This window comes from Chrysemys picta, chromosome 2, assembly GCF_011386835.1.
Source record: "Chrysemys picta bellii isolate R12L10 chromosome 2, ASM1138683v2, whole genome shotgun sequence".
Lineage (NCBI taxonomy): Eukaryota > Metazoa > Chordata > Testudines > Emydidae > Chrysemys > Chrysemys picta.
Window position 1 is genome coordinate 248,218,096 of NC_088792.1, and position 26,129 is coordinate 248,244,224.

Genomic DNA, 26,129 nt, shown 5'->3' on the forward strand with positions numbered 1-26,129 from the left:
GAGTCCAAACAGTTTCTGTTCATGGAGTAAACTGAGGCAAGCCACACCTGAAGCAGTCTGAGATGTAGCCACACGTACTGTACCACGTAGGTACATGCTGCCATGTGTCCCAGCAGCCGTAGACAGACACGGGTGGTCATCAATGGGTTGCCCAACGCCTGGGGTGATCAGGTCCGCCATAGCTTGGGAGAAATGCCCAGGTTTGAGAGGCATCGAGCACCCCTCCTATGAATTCTATTTTCTGCACCAGGACCAACATCGACTTTTGCTCATTTATTAAGAGGCCCAGCACCCGGCAGGTGACTCACACATGATGCTGTGCTGAACTTGAGCTCATGAGCGGCCTCATATCAGCCAGTCATTGAAGTATGGGTAAATCTGTATGCCTCAAGGCCTGAGGTAGACTGTGACTACCACCATTCACGTTGTGAAAACTTACAGAGCCACCAACATGCCAAAGGGAAGCACCGTAAATTGGTAGTGGCTGTGGCCCACCACGGAAGATCGAGATGTGGAAGTACACATCCTTTAAATCGAGGGCGGAGTACCAGTCTACTGGATCCAGGGAGAGAATAATGATGATTTGGATTTGGATGATTTAGTTGGGGATTGGTCCTGCTTTGAGCAGGGGGTTGGACTAGATGACCTCCTGAGGTCTCTTCCAACCCTGATAGTCTAGGATTCTATTCTATGAGTCTATGAATAATGGAGGCCAGGGAGACCATGCAGAACCTCAGTTAGGATAGGCCAGAGGTCCCCTTTCACCTTAGGAATCAAGAAGTAATGGGAATAAAATCCCTTCCCTCTCAGTTCTGGAGGAACTACCTTCACAGCCCTGCCTGCAGGAGGGCTTGTACCTCCTGGACAAGAACTTGCTCATGAGAAGGGTCCCTGAAGACGGACAGGGAAGGGGGGTACAGTAGAGTGTTAGAGATACACTGAAGGGTGTACCCCTATGCTATGGTATAAGTACCCAGTGGTTCAACGTAACTGATGACCAAGCTGAGAGGTATGGTGAAAGGTGGTTTAAAAATAAAATGGGGAATGGATCCAGGAAGGAGACCGGTAAGTCTTCCCCGAGCATGCCTTCAAAATGCTTGTCTATATCTGCTCAGGAACTGACTAGTGCCCTGCTGAGTGGTGGTAGAGGATGGCTGGCCCTGGTGGCGCCTATAACCTTTTCCTCTTCATTTATATGGCTCATGTCTGGGTGGCCCCGAGAACCTGGGTGGTGGTTGTGGTCTGAAGTGCTTCCTGGAGGTTGACAGTTTATAAAGGTCTTAAGACCACGGCATGGCCCTGGAATCCTTGAGGCTGTGCAGTTTGGTGTCCATCTGGTCTGAGAATAACAAGGTTTCCTCAAATAGGAGATCCTGCACTAACTGCTGAACCTCTTGGGACAGTCCTGATGACTGCAGCCACAAACTACGCCTCATAGTGACTGCCAAATCTGTTGCATCTAAGACGGCCTGGAGGGATGGTCTGGCCACCATCTTTCCTTCCTCCACGATGGACGTGAATTGCTGCCATGACTCTTGATGCAGGGAGTCCTTAAATTTTCCCAATGAATCATGGACATTGAAATCTTATCTCCCCAACAGCGCTTGCTGATTCAAGATACAAAGTTGGAGGCTAGCAGTGGAATAAACCTTCCTACCAAATAGATCTAGGCATTTAGCATCCTTGTTCTTCGGGATAGTGCTTGTTTGGCCCTGTCTATCCCACTCGTTAGCGGTGGAAACCACCAAAAGAACTCAGGGGTGGGGTGCAAATACATATATTTGCATCCGTTGGTGGGAACATAGTATTTTTTCTCCACCCTTTTAGAGGTCGGGGCAGAGATGATGGGGTCTGCCACAGTGCCTTTACCAACTTAACTACCCCATTATGCACTGGTAAGGCCACTTTAGAGGGAACACTGGCAGCCAGAATATCAAATAATCTGTCTGTGGGCTCTTTCAACTCCTATGCCTCCAGGCCCAGGTTGGTGGCAAAACTTTTAAGGCGCTCTTGATAGGCCCTAAAATTGTCTGGAGGCAGCAGGTTAGCGAGACTTGTGATTGGCTCATCTGGGGATGAGGAGGAGGATGTCACTGGTACCAAAGGAGCTGAATCCTCTACCGCCTCCAAAGCAATCTCTATCGTAGGTACCACCGGGGTCTCGGTACCACAGTCAGAGTCTGAGCCCACCCCTGGAACGGCTATGGTGGGGCTGCAGCCTCTCTCTCGGAGATCACGAAAGACTGAGGATGAGAGAACTGCCTGAGCACCACAGGGAACCCCACGGGTTCCAGCGTTGCCAACACATGGGCCACTGCCCCGGAGATCATACACCCATAGATGGTCCAGTGCATAGGCAAGGAAATACGTGTATCCCTGCTATTCCCGCTTTCCACCATGCATTCTGTAAATAATTGCAGAGCAACAGACAGGCTGAAGGGTAGGACTGTAAATGGTAAATGCATGGAGCAGCACAAAGCAACAAAGGGCAAATGCATGTTGTTGACTAGAAACACTAAGAATCTCCTGTGACTTTGATGCACAGCCACATGGAAATACGCATCCTTCAAGCTGAGGGCAGAGTACCAGTTGCCAGGATCCAGGAAGGGGACGATGGAGGTCAGGGTGACCATATGAAATCTTGCTTTCTTTATATATTTGTTCAGATTTTGCAGACCTAAGATGGGTCTGAACCCTTCTTTTGCCTTTGGAATCAAGAAGTAATGTAAATAGAAACCCTTCCTTCAGAGAAGAGGGGGAACCTTCTCTATAGCTCCCAAATGGAAGACTGGGTCTCCTGGAGGAGAATAGCCTCGTGAGAGTGGTCTCTTAAGAGGAATGGGTTAGGGAGTAGAAGGGAAGGATGGAAATAAAGTGCAAGATGTATCCCTGCTCCACAATACTTAGAACACATCAATCTGTGGTAACATGGGACCAAGAAGATAGGAAGTGGGATAGCCAGTCAGAAAAAAAATGAAGGAGAAACTTGCAAGAGTGGATCTGGTACTCTAGCCTCGATAAAGTAGTCAAACATACTGCTTGGAATTTCTAGACTGCCTCCAGAAACCTGCAACAGATGAAAACTGAAGAGGTAGAGGTGTCCTCCTATGTTTTTTTCCCCTTTGGCAGAGCTGCTGCTCTTCTGCTCTCCCCTTATGCAGCCCAGGTGGGGAAAGTGACATGGATGCAGGGAGCCCTGATGTCACTCCTCGCTCCCTCCCTCACAACCCCCCCAGGAGAGAGCGAAGCAGCAGTGTTCAAGGGGGGGAGCGAGCAGCAATGCCAGCTGTTCTGCGCATCCAGGTCGGTTTCCCCACGGGGCACAATACAGGGGTGCAGGGGTTGGGACGCAGGACGGGGGCACAGGGGATGAAACAAAGGGAACACAGTTTAGGGGTTGGGGAGCCTGGGGAGCCCATGGGGACCTGGGGCACCAAAATACAAGTTTGCCCAAGATGCTATTTTCCCCAAGGCTGGCCCTGGAAGCAAGCCAACACGCTCCAACTACCAACCACAGGTGGTAAAAAGGAACTGAGGATGGTCTAAGATGGCTCCACCCTTTATACCATCATGGAGCAGCATAAAACAGCAAAGGGCACATGCACCACACCGACAGGTAACACTGAGGGAAAAAAAATCTCTGATTAGTGCACTGCGCACGTGCACACACACCCCTGAAGTGCAATGGACATGTGCAATTACTTGAAGAACCATCTTCAGTTCCATCCCGGGCTCTGGAGGGGAGTGTTCTCTAGTGGGCACAGACTCTTGTGCATCTTCCCCCTAAGTGTGACCCCTTCTGCTCCATCCCCTCCAACCTGTCCCGGTCCTGTCTCTACCCTAACCCTCGCTCCTCATCTTAGTCCCATTTGCTTAACCTAGGCAGTCCCAGTTTCCACTATTCTTATCACTGTCCCAGTCTCCTTACCCAGCCATTGCCAGCTCCCTGTGTATGCCCTCTAGCTCCTTGTCCTGACAGTCCTATCTCCCTTCCTGCCAGCTCCTCATCAGATCTCTCTCTCCCACCGCAGCATTGCCTCCAATCATCCTCCACCCATATTCCCAATCCCCACTGACTCTCAGTCTCAATTGCTCTGCCCAGGCTCCTCATCCAGTCTCAGTGCTCCTCCCCATCCCACCTTCCATCTCCTTTTTCCAGTAACTTTGCCCCGTCAGTCCCAGTTTCTCTTTCATACTCTGGTTTCTCGTCAGGTCTGTATTCCCCCTGCACCTCCTCCATCTCACCCCACAGGTTCTAATCCCAGTCTCCTTGCCCAGCCAGAACCAATCTTCCCCATACATTGTCATCCCATATATCCTCTGTATTTATGGCTCCCAAACCCTCCTCCATTTCCCTCCCAGGATCCTTGCTCAGCCAGTTTCAGTTTCCCCCCAGGTCCCAATCTCCTTGCCCAGCCATTACCAGTTCCCCACCCCTCAACTCCCAATATTCCTCTCCACACCACCAGCCTCCTCCGCCTCCCCCAAGGCTTTTTTGTACTAATCTACTTTCATCCCATCTCCCTGATCTGGGTCTCATCCCCTTTGCATTCAAATTGGACAGCTTCCTCCTCCCATGCTGCCTGGGCCCAGCAGGGCACTGAGAGTGTAGGAGACATTCTCCCTGCTCTTAGTTCAGATGCCCAGACCTAGCACTGCCTGAAGCAGCCCAAACCTGCAATTGCAAATCTTTCCCCACACTGGCACTTTCATTGCATTGCAGCAGTGTCCACGCATCATTTTATGGCAGGGTAAGCTGTTGCAATGTAGATTCACACCTTGGCTTATCACACAGTTACTTGCCATATAGACAAGCCCGTAGCAGTTAATTATAGGCAGTGCAGGTAGTACCAGCTATAGTTATGTTTCTATTATAAAACCCTGTGTTCAGTTACTTTTAACTTTGCCAAATTTTAACCATTCAGGCTGAAATTTCCCATGTGGGGTATCTGCTTCAGGCTGAATTAAAAAAAAAAGATGTTTTAGCTAAAATGGTTCTGCCATTTCTGAGGAGATTCGTAACTTATAAGTGTTTAACTTTACAACCTTAACTTTAAACATATTTTCTTTTGTTTTTTATAAAATATATGTGTGTTGATTAAACTTAAACAATATGGAGAATCAAAGCTATAACAAACTCCCTTCAGTTTGAAGAAGCTCTTGTGCCAAAAGCATTGTAACCATAAGTAACAGAAATAGTTTGGACCATAATGTGTATTTTATACAGAAATGAATGTACACAAAAACCTATTTAACAAATTAACAGGCACAAATGTAACAAAGGTATTTGTTTTCTATTTTAAAACATTATATATTCTAACTGGTATGTTTAAAGGTCAACAAGTAATCAGGTGAACCAAGATGTTGTAAGGACTGAGTGACCACAATACTAATTAAATGCTGGTTAGCAGTCACAAGGAGACAGAAGAGAGATTCTAGCTTACCAACTGAAAGGAACAGAACGGAATTATTGATATACAGCTGTTTTGTCCTACTGTTTCATTAACTGCTACATTCATCCAAGCAAATCATTAAAATTGGTCTATACCACTGTGTAATGGATTGATTAAACTAATTTATAAATTATCAAAGAATGTAGAGAAATTTTACCTGAATGAACACATTTTCAAAGGAAGAAAACTGAAAGAAGTTGCAACTTAAAAGGTAAACAGAGATATGCAAAAATTGGCCAAGCGCTCCACCTTGAACTTTATAAATACTATTACCTAGTTGTCTTTATTCCTTCCTCTCTCTATTATTTTTAAATTCTATTTCAGCTAATGAAAAGTATAAATTTATAATAATTCAAGTGTGTAATTTAGCTAAGCAACATATATATAAGAACCATGAGAAATGTGGTGCAGTAACTGGTTAATTAAAATTACTCAACTAGTTTGTATTGTATACCGTATGGTTCTCATATATCCAGTCAGCCAAGGAAACACCATTGTCAGTGTTACACCCACCAGGAGATCTTTGGAACACATCAGGCTTCAGGGATTATTCCACATAGCCATAACGTTGGGTAGTATCAGATCCTACACTGCAGAAGGAGGACAGGTACACTGGAGAATGTCTATGGCATTCCATGATTGCAGAAGGTAAGGCATTCCCTCCATTTCGCTCTCTCCTCTCCTCTCCCAATGTAAGAATCACAATTATCTCCAAACCTGGTAGAGTACAGGATGACTGTGGAGGATCCATAAGCCAGATCAACACAGAAGTTTAGCTAGCTAAAACCCAGTAAAATCTAAAGAAGTCACATCCTTGCTACTAATGGAACTTTGTTCAGGCCACATGGACTCCACTTTAATAAAGAACACCACTTAATCATTATAGTCAGTCTGACTGGGATAAAACTGAGTGTTTTCATTTTTAGTATTAATCAGCAAGAAGCATAATTCACAGGACATCTTAATTTCAGTAATCTGTTACACAAAGAAGCCCAGTTAAAATTCTAAAATGTAACAATAGTAAATAGCAAACACTATGTGTCAAAATGTTATGCAATGAGCTTTTCAGATGATTTAAAAACAAATTCAAAAGAAATAAAAAAAGAAACAGATCAAAAATGTGTATTATGAAGTACATGCACTATATTGCTATATTTTAAATTGTATTTTCAACCTTTAAAATACAAATTATTTCTAAAAGACACTCACTATCCTAAGGTTTCTATTTATTTCCATCCAAAGTATTTAAAAGAAGTCGATATGCTAAAACAGTAATTATTTACATTCTCTTCTGTGGCAAGGAATTTTTGATTATTATATCACAACTAGAATTGATCAATCCTATAACACTGTGGAATAAGATAAGAAATTAAACCAAAAGTCCAGTGTGCTGTTAAAGTTTATTAAACACGGAAATTTAAAAATTGGAATATATTCAGCTTAATGCCTGTAGAGCTATGTAAAGTTTAATGTTTCCATAACGTGTTTTTAATTGAATGCTGTAGAACAGAGCAATTTTCAAAAATATGGAACAAATTCCAAAGTTTGTAATCTCTCTTTACTTCCTGGCTTTTGCACTCCACCCCAACAACCAACATGGCATCCGACTACCTTGTTAAAAGGAGTTAGAGCTGAAATAAGGGAAGATTGCTCACCAACAAACCTATTTGTCATATCCTCTCTTCTCTTCTCCCACTCAGCAATAGCTCTTACAGACAGTATTATGGCTTCACCTATTGGGAAGCAGGAGGCAAAAGGTCTGTCAATCAAAGACACTATATAAACTCTATTCTGTCCAGTGAAAAAAAATATCTAAAACAGGATGTAAGATACTAAGGTGTAGGCAGTACTTCTGGGCTGGTGTCGTGGAGTCCAGAGGCGGCTACAAGGCAGTGGTCAGAGTAGTTGTGAGAGTTGAAATCAGAAGGCAAGAGTCAGGGTAGAAGTCAGGCTGGGGTTGGAGACCAAAGATCGGAGAGTGAAATGAGGTGACACAAGGCAAAGTCTGAAGCTGCAGCGAGCCAGAAGTCTGTGTGGTTGCCCAGACAACTTTCTGGGACACCCTTCAGGGTTAAAAAGTAAGAGTGGCCCAATCAGAGCACCACATGGTGTTGCTGCTCTGGCCCTTTTGGGCAGTACTTCCTGCAGCACCTAATTGCCACTGTGGTCCTTGGATGTGGCTATGCATGACCTCCTGGGGGCGATGTGGGAACATCAGTTGCCCCAGGCTTCGCTGACCTAGATTCTAGTCCTGTGGATCCTTAAACAGGAAAATAGCAAAAGATGAAAGAAAATAATTGTCAACACCCCAAGTGAGAAGGCGGGAGAGATGGAGGACAAGAGAAGAGAGAACTATGACAAACAGGATTATCTGTAAGCAATCCTGCCTTGTCATATAGTACATCCCAATTCTCCCATTTTACCTGGCAAAAGCCCTTACAGACAGCAACTGTATCCCAGAACTTATCTGTATAGTAGCCAAATGCAAGAGTCTGCAGCAAAAGACTGAACCATTTGGTAGTGGTGGGTGAAACTAAGTGGCTGCCTTGTTAGTAGTAGAAGCAGGTATTTAAACCCTCCAAGCTCAAATTATTATCATTACCCAAGAGCGGTGACACTTCTGACATGACAATGAGATTTCATAGCTTGGTCATACAAGAACAACATTCTTGCTCCTTCTGGGCAATAGCAGGTGGCCTTGTCTTTATTACAGTTCTGAAAACAAATTTTTAAGAGTTTGTGTAATATTTAACATGACCATCCACTCAGGGAGAAAAAACAGTTGGACACAAAGGGAAATTAGGGAGATAATCAAGTAATTCAAATCACTCATTGTTGCAAGAGAGAGATTCAATAGCAACTAGAAGTGCCTCCTTGAGAGAAAGCCATTTCAGAAATGCTTTTCACAATTTCAAAAGGAGCACCTACAGACATTTGAAAAATGAATGACAAATGTCTGAGGGCTAACAGGCCAGTACTTTGGCAGTTGCAGGAAGAAGCAGTCTCTTCACATTGAGATGGGAACCAATGTCCTCTACCTGAATGGTCTGCATATTGCAGCAATTGCAGGAAATTAACCTTGAAGCCTCCACATAGAAAGTAGAGGACTTAAGGGAGCATAATTGTACATTCATCCCTCTCTCTAATACCTAGCAGGTGAAGGAATTGTCAGCTACTACGGTGATAAGGCACTATGGAAAACCCTAAAATAGAAGGAAAGATAGATGTTCCAATCTGAGTGTACAAATTTAAGTCCAATTCCTCAAGGACAATAAGGCCATTGTGGAGAAACTAAATGAATTCTTTGCATCAGTCTTCACGGCTGAGGATGTGAGGGAGATTCCCAAATCTGTGCCATTCTTTTTAGGTGACAAATCTGAGAAACTGTCGCAGATCGGGGTGTCATTAGAGGAGGTTTTGGAACAAATTGATAAACTAAACAGTAATAAGTCACCAGGACCAGATGGTATTCACCCAAGAGTTATTAAGGAACTCAAATGTGAAATGGCAGAACTGTAGTTCTGTAGTTTATAACCTATCATTTAAATCAGCTTCTGTACCAAATGACTGGAGGATAGCTAATGTGACGCCAATTTTTTAAAAAGGCTCCAGAGGTGATCCTCGCAATTACAGGACAGTAAGCTTCATTCCCGTACCGGGCAAACTTGTTGAAACTATAGTAAAGAACAAAATTGTCAGACACATAGATGAACATAATTTGTTGGGGAAGAATTGACATGTTTTTTGCAAAAGGAAATCATGCCTCACAATCTACTATAATTCTTTAAGGGGGGTCAACAAGCATGTGGTCAAAGGGGATCCAATGGATATAGTGTTCTTAGATTTTCACAAAGCCTTTGACAAGGTCCCTCACCAAAGGCTCTTAAGCAAAGTAAGCTGTCATGGGATAAGAGGGAAGGTCCTCTCATGGATCTGTAACTGGTTAAAAGATAGAAAACAAAGGGTAGGTTTTCAGAATGGAAAGAGGTAAATAGTGGAGTCCCCCAGGGGTCTGTACTGGGACCAGTCCTATTCAACATATTCATAAATGATCTGGGAAAGGGGGTAAACAGTGAGGTGGCAAAATTTTCAGATGATACAAAACTACTCAAGATAGTTAAGTCCCAAGCAGACTTCAAAGAGCTACAAAAGGATCTCACAAAACTGGGTGACTGGGCAACAAAATGGCACATGAAATTCAATGTTGATAAATGCAAAGTAACGCACATTGGAAAACATAATCCCCACTATACATATAAAATGATGGGGTCTAAATTGGCTGTTACCACTCAAGAAAGAGAATTTGGAGTTATTGGGGATAGTTCTCTGAAAACATCCAGTCAATGTGCAGCAGCAGTCAAAAAAGTGAACAGAATGTTGGGCATCATTAAGAAAGGGATAGATAAGAAGACATAAAATATCATATTGCCTCTATATAAATCCATGGTACGCCCACATCTTGAATACTGCATGCAGATGTGGTCGCCCCATCTCAAAAAAGATATATTGGAATTGGAAAAGGTTCAGAAAAGGGCAACAAAATGATTAGGGGTATGGAACAGCTGTCATATGAGGAGAGATTAATAAGACTGGGACTTTTCAGCTTTGAAAAGAGACAACTGGGGGGGAGGGGAATATGACGGAGGTCTATAAAATTATATCTGTTGTGGAGAAAGTAAATAAGGAAGTGTTATTTACTCCTTCGCATAACACAAGAACTAGAGGTCACCAAATGAAATTAATAGGCAGCAGGTTTAAAACAAACAAAATGAAGTATTTTTTCACACAATGCAGTCAGCCTGTGGAACTCCTTGCCAGAGGATGTTGTGATGGCCAAGACTATAACAGGATTCAAAAAATAGATAAATTCATATGGAGGGCATTGCCATCAAAGGCTATTAGCCAGGATTGGCAGGGATGTTGTCCCTAGCCTCTGTTTGCCAGAAGCTGGGAATGGGTGACAGGGGATGGATCACTTGATGATTATCTGTTCTGTTCATTCCCTCTGAAGCATCTTGCATTGGCCACTCTCGGAAGACAGAATACTGGGCTAGATAGATCTTTGATCTGACCCAATATGGCTATTCTTATGTTCTTATTCCTTCTCTAGGAGGAAACACCCCAAGCTACACCCTCTGAAAATCCTACAGTGAAATACCATCTTCATTCAACTTCTAGGATGTCAAGTCTAGGTGACATGAGCTGGGGAAACTGACTTGTCTCAGGAACAGATACTCCAGTTGAAGGGCATTTATCAAGGATAAGAACTTGGTGATGCTCCTGTGCTCAAAGATGAAGAGCAACAAAGGAGGCAGTAGTATCATTTCTGACATGTCTTATTTTTCTCAAAAGTACTGAGTCAAGAGGAGAGGAGGGGAACACTATCACAGTTCCTTGCCTCAATCTCAAGCAAATGAATATATCCACCAAAATTGTGATTGCAGCTCTTGCCAGGACTCGTTTAGCATGGTTATCTTGCTGGAAGCACACTAATAAACTGTTGGAGACGCCAGGAAAGTGAAGGCTCCATTCACTCATCCTTGCAAGAGGTACAGGCGAGTCTCATCTTACACAGGGGTTCCGTTCCGCGGTTAGCGCGTAAAGCGAAAACCGCATATAGTCAAAATTACAGTGAGGTCAATGGCAGGCGGAATCGCCTGCACTACAGGTATAATATTAAAATTGTTATTTTTCTCTCTTTTTTTGTTTTTTGTTTGTTTTTGTCAACCATGTAAAGCTGAAATTGCGCGTAAGATGCGACAGACCTGTACACTTTTCTGAGGCAGACAGGGATAGAGGCACTGCTAAGGTACAGAGACTGGGGAAGGAGAAGGACAGAACATGGTGCTGTGTTTTCCATGCTGCCCTGTTCATATATGTTAGTTCAGTATGGCTGTGTACTAGAATAGAGAAGTTCCTAAGCTTGCAGGTCCAAAAGAACTGCCTAAGGGTATGTCTACACAGCACAATCCTGATGGCAGTGTGTAGAGTACATACACTGCATCCTCCTCTAGAATGGGTATAAACAACATTCTAGATAGTGAGGCACTGTTTAGGCACATAAAGACATGCCAAAACACTCTCTCTACATGCTCAAGCAGTTCCTCCCACATCTATACTGCTATTTTTTAGCAGTGTAATGTCCTGGTGCCTCCCCACTGCCAGAGTCTTTTCATGCAGTGAAGAAGCTGTCACAAAAGACTCCAGCAGCAGGGAAAGACTCTGGCAGCAGGGAGACAGTGGGGAAAGGCTCCGGCAGCTTCCCGTGGTAGGGAAAGTGGGAAGTTGCCAGAGCCTCTCCCTGCGACAGTGAAAAACTCATCAGTGCGGAAAGGCTCCCTCAGCTCTCCGCTGCATCCCCCTGGCCAGAGCCTTTCAGTGCCATATTTAGCTACCCACTGTAGTGTGAACACAGCTTGTTTTTTGCTGCAGCACACACTATATGTCACTGCCAGAGGTGTGCAATGTAGATATACCTTAATGCTGCAACATAACAATACTGAAGGTACACCTTCCAAGAAATGAAAGATGCCCAAGTCTAAGAGGCAGATAAAGTGATGATGCAAACCAGATATGGGTGCTGGAGAAGAAGTAAAGACCCACAATAACTGGAGGGAGAGAAGCACCAAATATGGTTGACTTTTTGATAGACTAAGAGAAGGAAAGGACATCTTCCATGGAAAAAAAATTAAAAAGTACATTTGAAGGAGGATGGCTAAAGGTAGACGTGAACCCACAGGACAGGGTGCAAGCCAACTGCAAAATGACCCAAGAATTGAAAGATCCACCATGATGAAATCAGAACAAAGGAAACTGGAAATATGAGATGTCTCTGGATAGAAGATGCCGCTAGCACAAAGAAGGAGAGAAAACTCCTTTCTCTGAGAAACAAAACAATCATAATATGGAGTGAGGATGGTGGAGAAAGGGTCTTCATGGGACCTCCATATTCTATTATGTCTTCATCCATCCAACTCTTTCCCTCCCAGAATCTAAAACTCTGGGGAGGTTCTGCCAATTTCGTCTTTGCATCTACCTCTACATTCCTGGTGAGAAGCCACCTGATGCTGGCAAAGAGTGGAAAGTTCCATGGTTCTGGCCCTCACAGAGATAACATCTGTAGAGAGAGATGTCAAAAGAAATGGATATGTAGGTAGAAACATTTCCCAAATCTATGTGGAGGGCTCTGGTAACCAGTATAGAGTGGGTTGTAGTCAAGACAACCACTGCAACATCATAAGCCCTATGAGACCTCATTCTGGCCTCTGTTGAACATGGGACCACATCTATGAAAACTTGGAACAAGAACACAGAAACAACTTGGCATCTACCCCATAACACTGGACAACGAGAATCTAGATTATCAGACAAAGCCAGGTATTTCCATGTTATGAGGAAGGCACTGAAAATTTACTTTATGCTGGTTCCCATTCCTCAGAAGCCACATCCTAAATGGTAAAGTACAGCAGGAAGAATGCTTTTTATTTTTTAAAAACAAGTTTTGAGTCTTGTAGGCCCAGAAAAATGAATGTCCTGTGGAAGTGATTCCAGCTCTACAAGACATATCAGTATCCTGGAATTGAAGAATGCTGGGGTTGGCCAGGATGTGCACTGAAATCAAGGCTAGTTATTGAGAGGTTAACACCTTCAAGGCATACAAAAGGCACAATGGAGAGAATGGGGCTCTCATCTTAGGCCATGTCTACACTAGCAAACTTACAGTGGCACAGCTGTACCAATGCAGCTGTGCTGCTGTAAGATCGCTCATGTAGCTGCTCTACACAAGCTCTCTCCGTTCAATATAATAAAACCACCTAAATGAACAGGGACACAGCGCTATATACATGAGCACTTACGCTCACAAAATTTATGTCACTCGGGGGGTGTTTTTTCCTGAGCGACGTAAGTTTTGCCGACATAAGTGAGAGTTTAGATGTGGCCTTAAAATGCTGCTCTATCCTAAAGTGACTGGGGGGGGGGGGGGGGGGAGGAAGAAGGGTTGTGGAAGTCCATATTCATTGAATCTCAGTGATTTCAATTTCCAATTTCCTCAGGTTACAAGTAAAAAATTTGTTTCCTCTCACTTTCCCACCCACTCCACCCCCCCTGCTCCCCCGCATAACTCCACAAGCTCATCCTGGGTTCTGACAGTCAAGCTGGTTTCTCTCCATCTCTCACAACAGCACCACAAATAAAGGTTCTTTAGGCTCAGTTAAGCCCTTAATTAAACCTATGCGATCCTGCAACCTTCAGATGCTGTTAGGAAGGATAGGGGAATGGATTTTTTTTTTATATTTGGGATTTTTATTTGTAAATAAAATCAAAAAAGTCATACCACTCACAAAAATTATCCTAGATAATAAAGGATCTTAAATAATTTGTGACCCAAAATCCAAGTATGTAGAGAAACTATTGCATTTTGGTAGCTATAGCATAACAGTGATGTTGATCCAAATGCACCAGCATCTATCTTGGTTGCACATGTATCATAGTAATTATGCATGGAAATGAACAAATTATATATCTTCCTAGTCACTTGCCAGTGTAATTACCACAATTGAATACACAATCACAGTAACTGTGCACACAAATTATGCATACATGTAGTTCTGAAATTTTAAATGTTGCCTTCAGCATCTCTATTTTGAAATTCTTACATAAACTTTCATCCACCGAATATAAAAAGTGTTAAATTTTAAAAAGATATGTGCATTTACTCAACCTTTCCTCAGTTGAGAATAAAAAATAAAACAATCCAGTCAGTTTCCTATGTTCTCCAAGCTAATATAACACATTAGCAAAATCTCACCATTGCCATAGGCTTTACTAATTTAAAATGAGTGAAAAAGATATATAAAGAAACATGGCCTTTATTTCTCTCTGTATATACACATTTATTAACCTTCAAATAACTTCATAAAGAATACTAAAAAGGCTAGGAATTGCTTTGAAAAAAGAATAAAGCATAAAATCAACATCTTTAAGAACACCTGTCTAAATTTTCATTAGCTTGTTCCAGGTCTAATAAAGTTCAGTGGAAGATTTCCAAAGGCAGTTTTTTATCTTACACACTTAGAACTACAGTATCTGCTTATACTTCAGACTAGAAATATTGAGAAGACTCAAACCTGTGAAAGACATTTGACATTTTTGCTAATGTACATAAACAACAAAATGGAAAACATGCATTCGTTTTTCAAGGCTAGATTCTGATCCATCCAAATTAACATAAAAAAATCATTTTGCTAGGCCAAAAGAATTTATTATAAAGTATCTCAGAGAATAAAACATCTCAGATTACATGACAGAGATGATAAATATTTAAAGACTATTGTATTCTGGCAGATCACGTCGTAGTCTTATTGCCTTCAGCTTCTCTACTTTGATTTTTGCTTTCAGTAGCTCTTCTTCCAGCTGCTGCTTTCTTTTCAAGCCATCCCTCTTTTCTTGGACGTAAAGCCCAATTTTTCTTTGATTTTCCAAGATTATCTGATGCTCCTCTTTCAGCATTTGCAACATCTGTGGCTCATACCCACACGCTGGCCTAAAGCGTTCTCCAACCTCAAGCCTAAAAAAATCATCTCTTCTTGGAATGGGAGATGAAGATAACATCATTCTCATATCAACAGAAGACAGTGAAGTTGAAGGAGATCTCTCCATAACATGCACCAATTGGTGTTCTTCTCCTTGTTCTAAGTCCTCACTCTGCTGTGAATCTACAGCCAAGGAAGGAGGAGGTTTGACATCCTCTTCTGGTTCCAACTCCATTGTGACAGTGGCAGGATGGTGATCCAACACTGCTTGTGGGGAACTGGTACCAGCAACTGTTTCTTTATCTATGTTAGCACTAAAACATATATATAATAATTAAGTCATTATCTGTAAACAAAAGCCATTATATACAAAAATAGGAGCAGATTTAACTTGTGATAAATATTGTAATTTCCTGCAATATATCTTGGAAGAACTTACTTTATTAAGTTTAGGTATTAAGATGAGCTAGGACCTAGGACTGTATACAACTTCCCCAGTGGGGAGAGGTGACAGATGTAAGCCCTGGGAAGTATATAGGATTTCAAGAGACTATACTGAATTGTGACAAACAAATGTGTTCTTTTTGGGACACCTCAATCTGGGACAGTTCCTCAGATTTGTCACCTAAAAAGAATGTGTCATGTGTGAGAATCTCCCTCATATCCTCTGCAGTGAAGACCAATGAAAAGAGTTCATTCCGTTTCTCCGCAATGGCCTTGTCTTCTTTGAGTGCTCCTTTAGCAGCTCAATTGTCCAGTGGCCCCACTGATTGTTTGGCAGGGTTCCTGCTTGTGATGTACTTAACAGCAAAAATGGTTTTAGTTTGTGTGTCTTTTGTCAGTTGCTCTTCAAATTCTTTTTTGGCCTGCCTAAGCACACTTTTACACTTGACTTGCCAGAGTTTATGTTCCTTTCTATTTTAGTCACTAGGATTTGACTTCCAATTTTTAAAAGATGTCTTTTTGTCTGTAACCGCCTCTTTTACTCTATTGTTTAGCCATGATGGCTTTTTTGGGAGGGTCATCTTGTAGTTGTTGGGTTTTTTTATTTGGGGTACACTTTTAATTTGAGCCTCTATTAGGGTGTTTTTTAAAAGTTTCCATGCAGCTTGCAGCCATTTAACTCGTGACTGTTTGTTATAACTAGCCTCCCCATTTTTGTGTAGCTTCAAAGTTAAATGCTACTGTGGTTGGTTTCTCTGGTATTTTTCCCCTTACAAGGATGTTAAACTTAATTACATTATCGTCACTATTACCAAGTGGTTCAGCTACAGTAAAAGCTGTTTTATCCAGCATGTTGGGGAAACGGGGGGTGCCGGTAAGTGAAAAATGGTGGCTAACTAAGAGGGAGGGAGTTTGGGTGTGGGAGGGGATGTGGAGCGCAGGCTCTGGGAATGAGTTTGGGTGTGGGAGGGGGCTTGGGGCACAGGAGGGGGTGCAGGATGCCGGATCCAGGGGTCGCTCACCTCAGGTGGCTCCCCGCAAGCAGCGACCTGTCCTGGCTGCTCCTAAGTGGAGGCACGGCAGGCAGCTCTGTGTGCCGCTTCCGCCCGCAGGAGCTACCCCTGCATTTCCCATTGGCCGTGGTTCCCAGCCAATGGGAGCTGTGTTGCTAGCGCTCGGGGTGGGGCAGCATGGAAAGTCGTCTGTCGGGCCTCCGGCTGGGAGCAGCCAGGACAGTTCGCCGCTTATGGGGACCTGCCCGAGGTGAGTGGCTGCAGGATCCGGCACCCTGCATCCCATCCCAGGTCCCAAGTCCCCTCCCGCACCCAGACTCCCTCCCAGAGCCCACGCTCCACACCCTCTCCCGCGCCCCAACCCTTTGTCGGCCCTGCACCAACCGGACTATAAAACAAAATTTTAATGAAGATCAGAAATGCCGGTTTATAGAGCTTTCTGGTTGGTGAAGTGCCGGATAAAAAACAGCTTTTATTGTATTATCACTTCTTGGTGATCCTGTGCTCCACTTAGGACTAAATCAAGAATTGCCTCTCCCCTTATGGATTCCAGGACCAGCTCTTCAAAAATGCAGTCATTAATGGTGTTTAGAAATTTTCTCTCTGCATCCCATCCTGAGGTGACATGTTTCCAGTCAATATGAGGATAGTTGAAATCTCCCATTATTTTGAGGTTTTAACTGTTTTGTTTTTGAAGCCTCTCGAATCTCCGTGAGCACTTCACAATCACAATCACCATTCCTTGTCAGGCGGTGGTATAATCTTCCTGCTATACTCATTATTCAAGCATGGAATTTCTATCCATAGAGATTCTATAGTATTGTTTGATTCATTCAAGATTTTCAGTATATTTGATTCCATGCTTTCTTTCACATGTAGTGCCATTCCCCCACCAGCACAACCTACTCTCTCATTCCGATATATTTTGTACCCTATTACTGCGTCCCATTGATTATCATAATTCCACCAAGTTTCTGTGATGACTATGATATCAATAGCCTTATTTAATACCAGGCACTCAGGTTCACCCATCTTAGCTTTTTAATTTCTTGCATTTGTATACAAACAATTTTAAATTTTGTCAATATTTAGTTGTTTGCCTTCATGTGATGTAACTGAAAGGCACTCCTTTTCATTTGCCTGTTTCTCTTCAGAGCCTACCTGTACTTTATCAACTTCTATCCTCTTCTCTTTACTAGGTTATAAAGTATTCCCTTTAATAAATCCTCCCCTAAGGAATGTCTCTGTTCTTCCACATCTGTCATCTTTCCCCCAGCCCTTAGTTTTAAAATTCCTCTTTGACATTTTTAATTTTACATTCCAGCAATCTGGTTCCATTTTGGTTTAAGTGCAGCTCATCCTACCTGTACAGATCCTCCTTTTCCCGAAAGGTTCTCCAGATCCTAATAAACCTAACTCCCTCCTCCAAACTCCATCATCTCATCCATACATTGAGACCCTGCAATTCTATCTGTTTAACTAGCCCTGCATGTGGAACTGCAAGCATTTCAGAGAATGCTACTAATGAGGTCCTGACTTTAACCTCTTACCTACCAGCCTGAATTTGGCCTTCAGGACCTCTCTCCTACCTTTCCCTATGTTCCTGGCACCTACGTGCTCCCCAGCACCACACAGAAGTCTGTCTAGATGTCTTGAGAGGTCTTCACACCTGGCAGGTTCTCCCAGTCATCACAAATCCAACTATCTATATTTTTAATAACTAAATCTCCCATTACTATTACCTGTCTCTTCCTAATAACAGGGGTCCCCTCTCCCAGAGAGGTAGCCTCAGTGTGAGAAGATACCATGACATCATCTGGAAGAAGGGTTCCAGCTATGGGATTATTTCCCTCTGCTCCAGTTTGATATTCACCTTCCCTGAGATTTCATCCTCCTCAACAGCACAGAGGTTGACAGATGAGGGGGTGGGACCACTCTATGGCATCCCAGAAAATCTCACGTATGTACCTCCCTGTCTCCCTTAGCTCCTCCAATTAAGCCATTCTGGTCTGAAGAGCCCAGACGTGGGCTTTATGGGCCATGAGTCACTTGCACCAAATGCACACATTTGCTATCTGCCCACACGGAAGCAATCACGCATGCTGCATTAAATGAAATAAACTGGATAGCCCCCCACTCTGCTGCTGGACTTCTGCGTGCGTGCGTGAGTGAGTAGCTATGAGGTAGCAAGAGAGTCATAGCATGGAGTAGAGGTGGGAAACCACAGACAGGGAGGAAGGCTGGCCAGCCAAGAAAGCTAAGTACCACCAGAATTAAGACCCATGCACTCTTAATTGCCCCCCAGTGCATACGCATTATGATATAGTTTTTAATTACATGATTACATACTATTTTCTTCCACAGGAGCCCTCTCTTCTTCAGTGCATAGGATGGATGATGCTTACTTAATGATCAATTATTCAATATTTTGGTTATCCTCCTTGTTGAATTTGTGGACCTAGGCCATATTTACTGCACACTTTTTAAACCCTGCTCTGAAGACCGAATTATTAATTTCCTTATGAACTTTTCTATGGTGCTCACCACTACAGAAGCTGAATGCTTCACAGATATTAATGAATTTATTTTCACAACACTCCGACGAGAGTGCTATTACAGTATTATTATTCCCATTTTACAGATGAGGATCTGCCTAGAGTCCTGTGTGGATACACAAATATGTATCCACATCCGATCCGCAAAAATTATCTGTGGATATCCGTGGATTTGTAGGGCTCTCCACTGGGGGGTGGGCTGAGGCTCGGAGGCATCCCCCCCCCCCCCCCCACCAGAGCCCAGTCGGGGAGAGCCTCTAGGGCTGCTGTGGGGAGCCTGTACGGAATCGCGGACCCTCCACCTGACCTCGGCTGGGCGGGGAGACGGCCAGGAGCTGCTCTCAGCCCCTTTCCCTGCACCACAGGCAGGTGGAGAGTTTGCCGCGGCTCCCCAAGGCTCCCTGGCTGGGCTCCACACTGGCCTGGCCAGGGGAAGGGGCAGGGAGGGAAGAGACCTGTGGACATGCCCGGTGGCTGCTCGGACCTCTCACCCAGGGCAGTTGGAGGATCCGCCACAGCTCCCCACAGCTGCCTGCATGGCTCTTACTGTGGCCCGGCTACGGCTTCAAGCCACCCCCTCCCCCAGCCGGTTCCGGGTCAGGGAGAGACGCACTGGCAGCTGTGGGGAGCTGCAGCCCCCGACTCCCGCCCAGTGACCTTGCCCCCCAGCCTCTCCGCTCAGTGTCCCTGTCCCGCAGGATACCCACCCAGGGCAGGTGGAGGATCCATGCCACAGTTCCTCAAAGCTGCCCGCCCAGCTCTTACCGTCAGAGCCCTGCATGGATACAAAATTTTTATCCGCATCCGTGCCGCTATACACAGAAATGGTCCACAGATATAAAGCGGATACCTGCGGATTTGCAGGGCTCTAGATCTGAGACACAGAGAGATTAAGGTCAAAAGTGGCCACTAATTTTGGATGCCCAATTTAAGGGCCTATGGCCTCATTTTTTACTTAGCATTCATTTTATAGCACTTTATTTCTTTAAAGCACAGCTCTTGCCTTCAGTTTCACCTGTAAGTGTTCTGCACTTCTGCAAATCTAGCCCCACATTTCTCAACTTGGGCACCCAGAAAATGAGCAACACATAGGCTATGTCTACACTAGAGACCTTACTGTACCAGTGCAGCTGCGCCACTGAAAGATCTCTCATGTAGTTGCTCTATGCTGATGGGAGAGCTCTCCCGTCAACATAATTAAACCATCCGCAATGAGCGGGATGGTAGCTATGTCGGCAGGAGCACTGTGCACACTACCACTTATGCCGGCGAAACTTATGTCGCTCAGAGATATGGTTTTTTCACACCCCTGAGCAACAAATTTTGCCGACATAAGTGGTAGTGTAGACATGACCATAGTTACTGGCAACCTGTGAAAAGTTTAGTTTAAGTGAGTTGCCTAGCATCACAAATGATCCACAAGGGGACTTAGGTGTTAAGTCCCAGGCCTTGGCTACACTTGGGGATTGTAGTCGTGTCGCCAGCGCAGCGCGAGCTCTCTCGCAGCGCTGTAAGTACTCCAACTCTCCGAGGGGAGTAGCTTGCAGCGCTGCAAGGGAGCGTGTAGCGCTGCAGGCACTGATTACACTGGCGCTTTACAGTGCTGCACTCGCTGCGCTCGGGGGGGGAGGAGAGGGCGTTTTCACACCCCTGAGCTCAGCAAGTTGCAGCGCTGTACAGCATCAGTGTAGCCAAGGCCCTAGTTTTAGGCATCACTGCAATCCACAATTCCCTGTCTCAGCTGCTGCCTAATCCCACAGGCACCTAAACTCACTCAGTAACTTTTTTACTGTAGATGCCTATGTTTTCTCACTTTGAGCATGTACACTGCAGCCTCACTCTAGAAGTCCAGACATCTAGCTCATGCCTAAGCCCCAGCACAATCCACAAAGTAAGGGAAATGAGGTAGTCCCCTACCTATCTTCCCTATGCAACCCAAACAGGGGAACTAGACACCCTGGGTCACCCATCTGTCAGGTGGGTGCCCTAACCACCAAGCTATAGAGTCAGCCTCGCTCTCTCACTCTGCCCTAATTACTCTAATTATTTACCCAAAGTGGAGGAACAGATTCAATAGACGAGACTGAGGAAGCCCCACATCAGAATATTCCCTATGTCTGTGGTTATGGCACTCTCCTAAGAGGTAGGAGACCCCTGTTCAAATCTTTTCTTGCCATCATACAGAAGGGGGAATTGAATCTTGGTTTCCCACATCCTGGGTGAGTGTTCTAACCACTGAGATAAAAGTTATAAAGGAGATACCTCCACCTCCCTCCTTCTCCATTTCTTGCTTAGGCACCTAAACTGCGTGGCTCCAAGAAAGGAACTCCTGGCTGTAGAATGCAGAGATAGGCATGTAAATCTCAACTACAGGTAGGTGCCTAACTCCATGAGAGAGGCAGGCTTAGGACACACCCTTCTTGTCAGCATCTCCGATTAGCTAGCTTAGGCAACTCCCCGTCTAGTGTACTGGCTTTTGTGGATCCCACTTTTAGGCACCTATTTCTCCCTATGTATTGTATAGGGAGCCTAGACACCTAATTCAGGCTTTGTGGATCCCAGTGATTATAGTGGTTTTCTAGGAACCTGAAAGCCAAGCATTGCAATTCTGAGTGTCACACCACCTAAATCCCTGTGTGGATCCAAGAGCCTCTGTGGCAGAGGCAGGAATAGAACCCATTTTTCCAGGGTAAGATTCAATTGCCTTAACCATGAGACCATCTTTTCTCTTCAGACAATACCCTGCCTCATTCACCACACACCTTTCAACTTGTACAACAAATGAGGCAGGGGGCCTATTGACAACTGCTTCATTCAATACACAGCCCCGATTAATTCCTTAAGCAGTGTCCATCTTGTGCACTGAATGAGGCAGAGGTCCTGTGGGAAAAATATGTGATCATGTAATTAAAGACTGTATTATAATGCATACACAAAAGGGGCCAATTAAGGTTGCATGGGCCTTAATTCTTTTACTTCATAACTTTTGAGTGCTTGACTTTACAACCTTAACATTCCCACTGCCAAGTACGACTGCCAGTCTCTTCTCCACTGCTAGCTACATGCTGTTTTTCTTCCTGCCATAACCTCAGCTCCTAATGTGGCCTTCCTCATCCTTACTTGCTGTTCCTAGCCTGAGGCAAGGGGTGGAAACAAGTATCAGGAGAAGCAGGTCAAGCTAAAGAGAAAGAGAGGCTCCCAGAAAGGGGAGGGGAGGTAAACTGGGAGTTGATACGGTCTAGAACAGCCCAATGGTGAGAAATCCACAATGATCCACTACAGTGGACCCCACCAAGAAACTAGCAAAATGATAAGCTTCCACGTAACTCAGACCTGTGAATTAGTTTTAGTTAGTTTCTTAAGAGCTAAACAACAGTAAGATAGAAGGTGAAAACAGAAAGAAGGAACTGTAATAAGAGAAGCTCCTCTTTGGCAGTTACAGTGGGACTCCTGCCAACTCCACTGAAAGAAAGGGAAACAACAGTTACCATAATGGGGGTGGTATTTATAATGGGAGGCACCCATGATTCATAGGTTTTGTTTAATTTAAAGTAAGGTAAGAATTTCTTACCAGATACCAGGTGACATTAGGACTTTGTCAACTACTTATATATACCTCCAAAAACAAGGTCATGTTATAATGGGTTAAAACTGGTTATGCTTGGGGGGGGGGGGGGAGAATGTATTTTAGGGTTAAAATGGAAGAATACAAAATAATAGTGCATTTTGCATAAACTATTTAAAAGTATTTCTCCAATACTTAGTGCACCAACTGGTATATTAGGGGGAAATCATTTTGGGCACCAATTCAGTGTTCTTGGAGTCCTAACAGATTCCAAATATGTTTGAGTTGCAGTAGTCAAATTATGGAGATCACTGGCTCTTGAACATGCTGTGCATGAAAAGCACCATTACTGTATGTAAGTCCATGAAACATCTATACCTCTCAGACTAATTTTTCTCATTACAGTAGGTGGTGATCAAAACATCACTTTTATACCTAATTAAAAAGGCTGTTTTGTTTTTTATAAGATCTTTTGAATTTTACCTATACGGGCATTCACCAGTAGCAACTAGGCTGCACTGGTGCTACAGATTTCTTTACATCAAAGCCCCACAAGAGCATGTTATTTTTTTTAAGAGAATCTAGCACGATAGGATTTAGACAATGGTTACCATTCAGTTCAGTCATTGGCACCATGAATCAAACTTCCCATGTGTGCACATGCCAGCTTCCCCTAGAACACTTAGCTGTTGCACCAACCAACTATAAGTAGTATCTGATTAATGGGAAGCCAGCTTCACATACTATTTTGATCTGCCAGTGAAAAGAATGTAAAAATGTAGCTTTATCATGATTTCTGGGTAGTGGACGGAGTTTACTTTTATCCTTGTTAGTTTAAAATATCTGCATCCAGAGGAAGCAAAATCTGACCCTAGCAGTTTCTGATCCTGAAAAGACCAATACTGTACCAGTAGAGTGTGTTGCAAGTCTGATTTGAGGGGCATTATAGCAGCTGTGGGGGGAAGCTTGCCCACTGCCTGCTTGTATTATGTCTGGCTCAAATCTAGACAGTCTCACTTCATGGAGCACTAAAAAGAACTACAAAAGAGAAAACTACTGATTCTGTAGCTCCCTAATCTCTGTTTATATGCTTACAAACTGCCTAACATACAATACATGGATTGTTATTTACAGTTTATATTGCAATTAGCTTTGCTCTGGTTTCAGAAAATGTCAGCAAGTGAAGGAAAAGTAATCTGTAAAAATCTATTTGTAGTGTTAAAGGCACTTTACTGTATGGAGACAAAGTGCTTAAGGTCTGGATTCAGTTAAAACATATTCAATATTTGCCTAATAGAATAATTTATGATACAGAAAGGTATATGAAATAGATTTCTTGGTTCCCTGAACTTTATATAGATCTTATGTAAACTGGTAATAGTTTTATATGCAGCAAGATGACTGCAGTATTACCTTAAATGGAGGAGAATAGCCATCACTATGTCAGTGTTTGAATAATCTGCCTATTAAAAGGTGAGGGAGGGGTAGAGGTTGGAGCTACTATTTCTCTGTGATTCCCTCTTAACCCTCACCTTCCAGAATATGACACAAAACACTGAAACAAGCTTTGAAACACAGCTGAAAATAGAATGCAATGTTAAGTTACCATAAAACAAAGGAAATAGTATCTTGCTATTGTTTCCAATCCTTTTCAACTCTGTTGGGGATATTTGCTTTAGGACACTGAACTCAAGTTAAGAATAAGTCTTATAGAGTAGGTAGGAGGCGCCATAATTTTAATTTAATAACAAAGTAAAATGTATCTCACCTTTGAAAACTGCTCCTGTCTCTTAAACACACACTGGAAATCTGTGGAATCATCTCCACAACTTTCTTGGTTGGCTCAGAAATGCTGCTTTTATAATCTGAATGGGTTTCCTTTTGCTGCAATAGCTCCTGTTTGGCATATTCTTTGAGCCTCTTGTACAGCGTGCGCAGGCCCTGTGCAGTACGAGGAGGACGATCTACTCCGATGGCATTGTAGTTATCGGCTATGATATCCCAGCATTTGTTTTTTTCCACTATTACTGAATGCTTATTGGTATGTTCTTCAAGAATTTTAACATACGGCTTCACAAGTTTTAGCAAATCAAGCTTTTCAGATAAGGTAAAATTAGAAGATCTGGCCTTCCCAACCATTGTTATCTCTGAATTAAGGAGGCAGTTTTTGAAACCACCATGCAGTCCCTAGCTCTGCTCAGCTCTTTTTCGCAAACAGAAAAAGATCAGGCTTAACTAGGCTAGTCTCATTTAGGCCCACGCCTACAAGGGAGGGTTTATTAAAATTCCTTCAGCTTAAGCTGACGCAGGTTCAGGAAATCTGCTTAAGCCAAGCCTGACCTACATAAGGCTTCAGACTGAAGACGACGGGAAGAAACAAGCAAAATACACTTTAGTATGAAGGGACCAGACACACAGGATTTAAAAACAGAAAGGTTTAAAGATAAGCATGTTACCCAGCTGAAATTTAACCAATTTAGCTTGAGTAAAAAGCTCTCACAGATCTCTAGCTGAAAAACTGAAACTGCTCTGAGATTTTAAATTTAATAATGTCAAAAAAGCAACAATTGTTTTGTGTAATGTATTGATTGTTGAAATTAAACACAACAGCAGACGAGATAAAAACTAGAGAGATAAGTGTGGCGTGTGTAGAGAGATCCCTAACAGAGCCCCTGATCACTGTTCCCCAGCTGCTGTTAGCTCTTACAACATTTGCATAATGCTAGTCCTGCTGTCAATCAGGAATTGCATATCCTCTAGCTAGTTAGGTTACACTCAGACTCAGACTTCACAGTAAAGCTAAGCTTCTCCTGCATTTTGCAGGCTGCTTTAGCTACCTACACACAGGCGTTTTAAAGAAGCAGTCTCTGTTAATGATAAAACATTTATCTAGAGCAAAAACAAAAAAGAGATATACATGAACAATTAATTGTCCTTTAGCTTCTGCCTGCAGCTGTGCCCTGCTAAAACATGCCTGTCCTGTAATGTGTATGTCATCAACATTCAGTCTGCAGTGCCTAAGAAATGGCATGATCTAACTCCCAGTCTGCATGTAATAAAGGTTACATTCAATCATGACAGATTTACCGAGTGTATTACAGTGTGTAGATACTGGGATTTTCATACTATCCACCAGGAAAAAAAATCTACTTTTATGATAATACTTCCAGGCATTCTTTCAGTGTCAAATATTTTTATTAACAAGATGTGCATGCTGTACCAGTGCTAATCATTCTGCATAGCTAATATTTTTCAAAAGTCTCACTTTAAACACAGTCTTATTTAAAAATACATATACCAGGTTTTAAACGTCTATGGTCTAAATTAAACCAACAAAATCTGAGAAACACAAGAACTTATAAAGCTAAGGACAAGAATGGTTCCACTTAAAAAGGGGGAGCTTGTAGGGGGTTACTGTGTACAGTTCTGAGCACCAAGTTTGAAAAAGGACGTCCATGACTGCAAAGTCAAGAGTTTGAAAATGAGCTTGATTTGAAGGGATACTGGCAACAACTTCTCAAGCTTACCATGTTTATCCTTGAAAAACAGGCTAGGATGGGGGTGAA

At 43.3% G+C, this 26,129-nt stretch overlaps 2 protein-coding genes across 14 annotated transcripts in view; both read right to left on the bottom strand.

The window, feature by feature from the left end:
- Positions 1 to 26,129, bottom strand: part of RAD54B (RAD54 homolog B) — a 108,753-nt gene that overhangs the window by 53,580 nt on the left and 29,044 nt on the right. The window lies entirely within an intron of this gene.
- Positions 14,323 to 25,273, bottom strand: FSBP (fibrinogen silencer binding protein). Its single transcript, XM_005291588.4, has 2 exons — positions 24,332 to 25,273; positions 14,323 to 15,300 (listed from the first exon to the last, which is right to left on the bottom strand). The coding sequence occupies exons 1-2, from the start codon at positions 24,700 to 24,702 to the stop codon at positions 14,775 to 14,777; spliced, it is 897 nt and encodes a 298-aa protein (XP_005291645.1). The 5' UTR covers positions 24,703 to 25,273; the 3' UTR covers positions 14,323 to 14,774.

Coding starts and splice junctions, on each gene's coding strand:
- FSBP (XM_005291588.4), bottom strand. CDS start 24,702: ATGGTTGGGAAGGCCAGATCTTCTAATTTTACCTTATCTGAAAAGCTT. Junction 15,301..24,331: donor GACAGGAGCAGTTTTCAAAG/GTGAGATACATT, acceptor TATATGTTTTAG/TGCTAACATAGATAAAGAAA.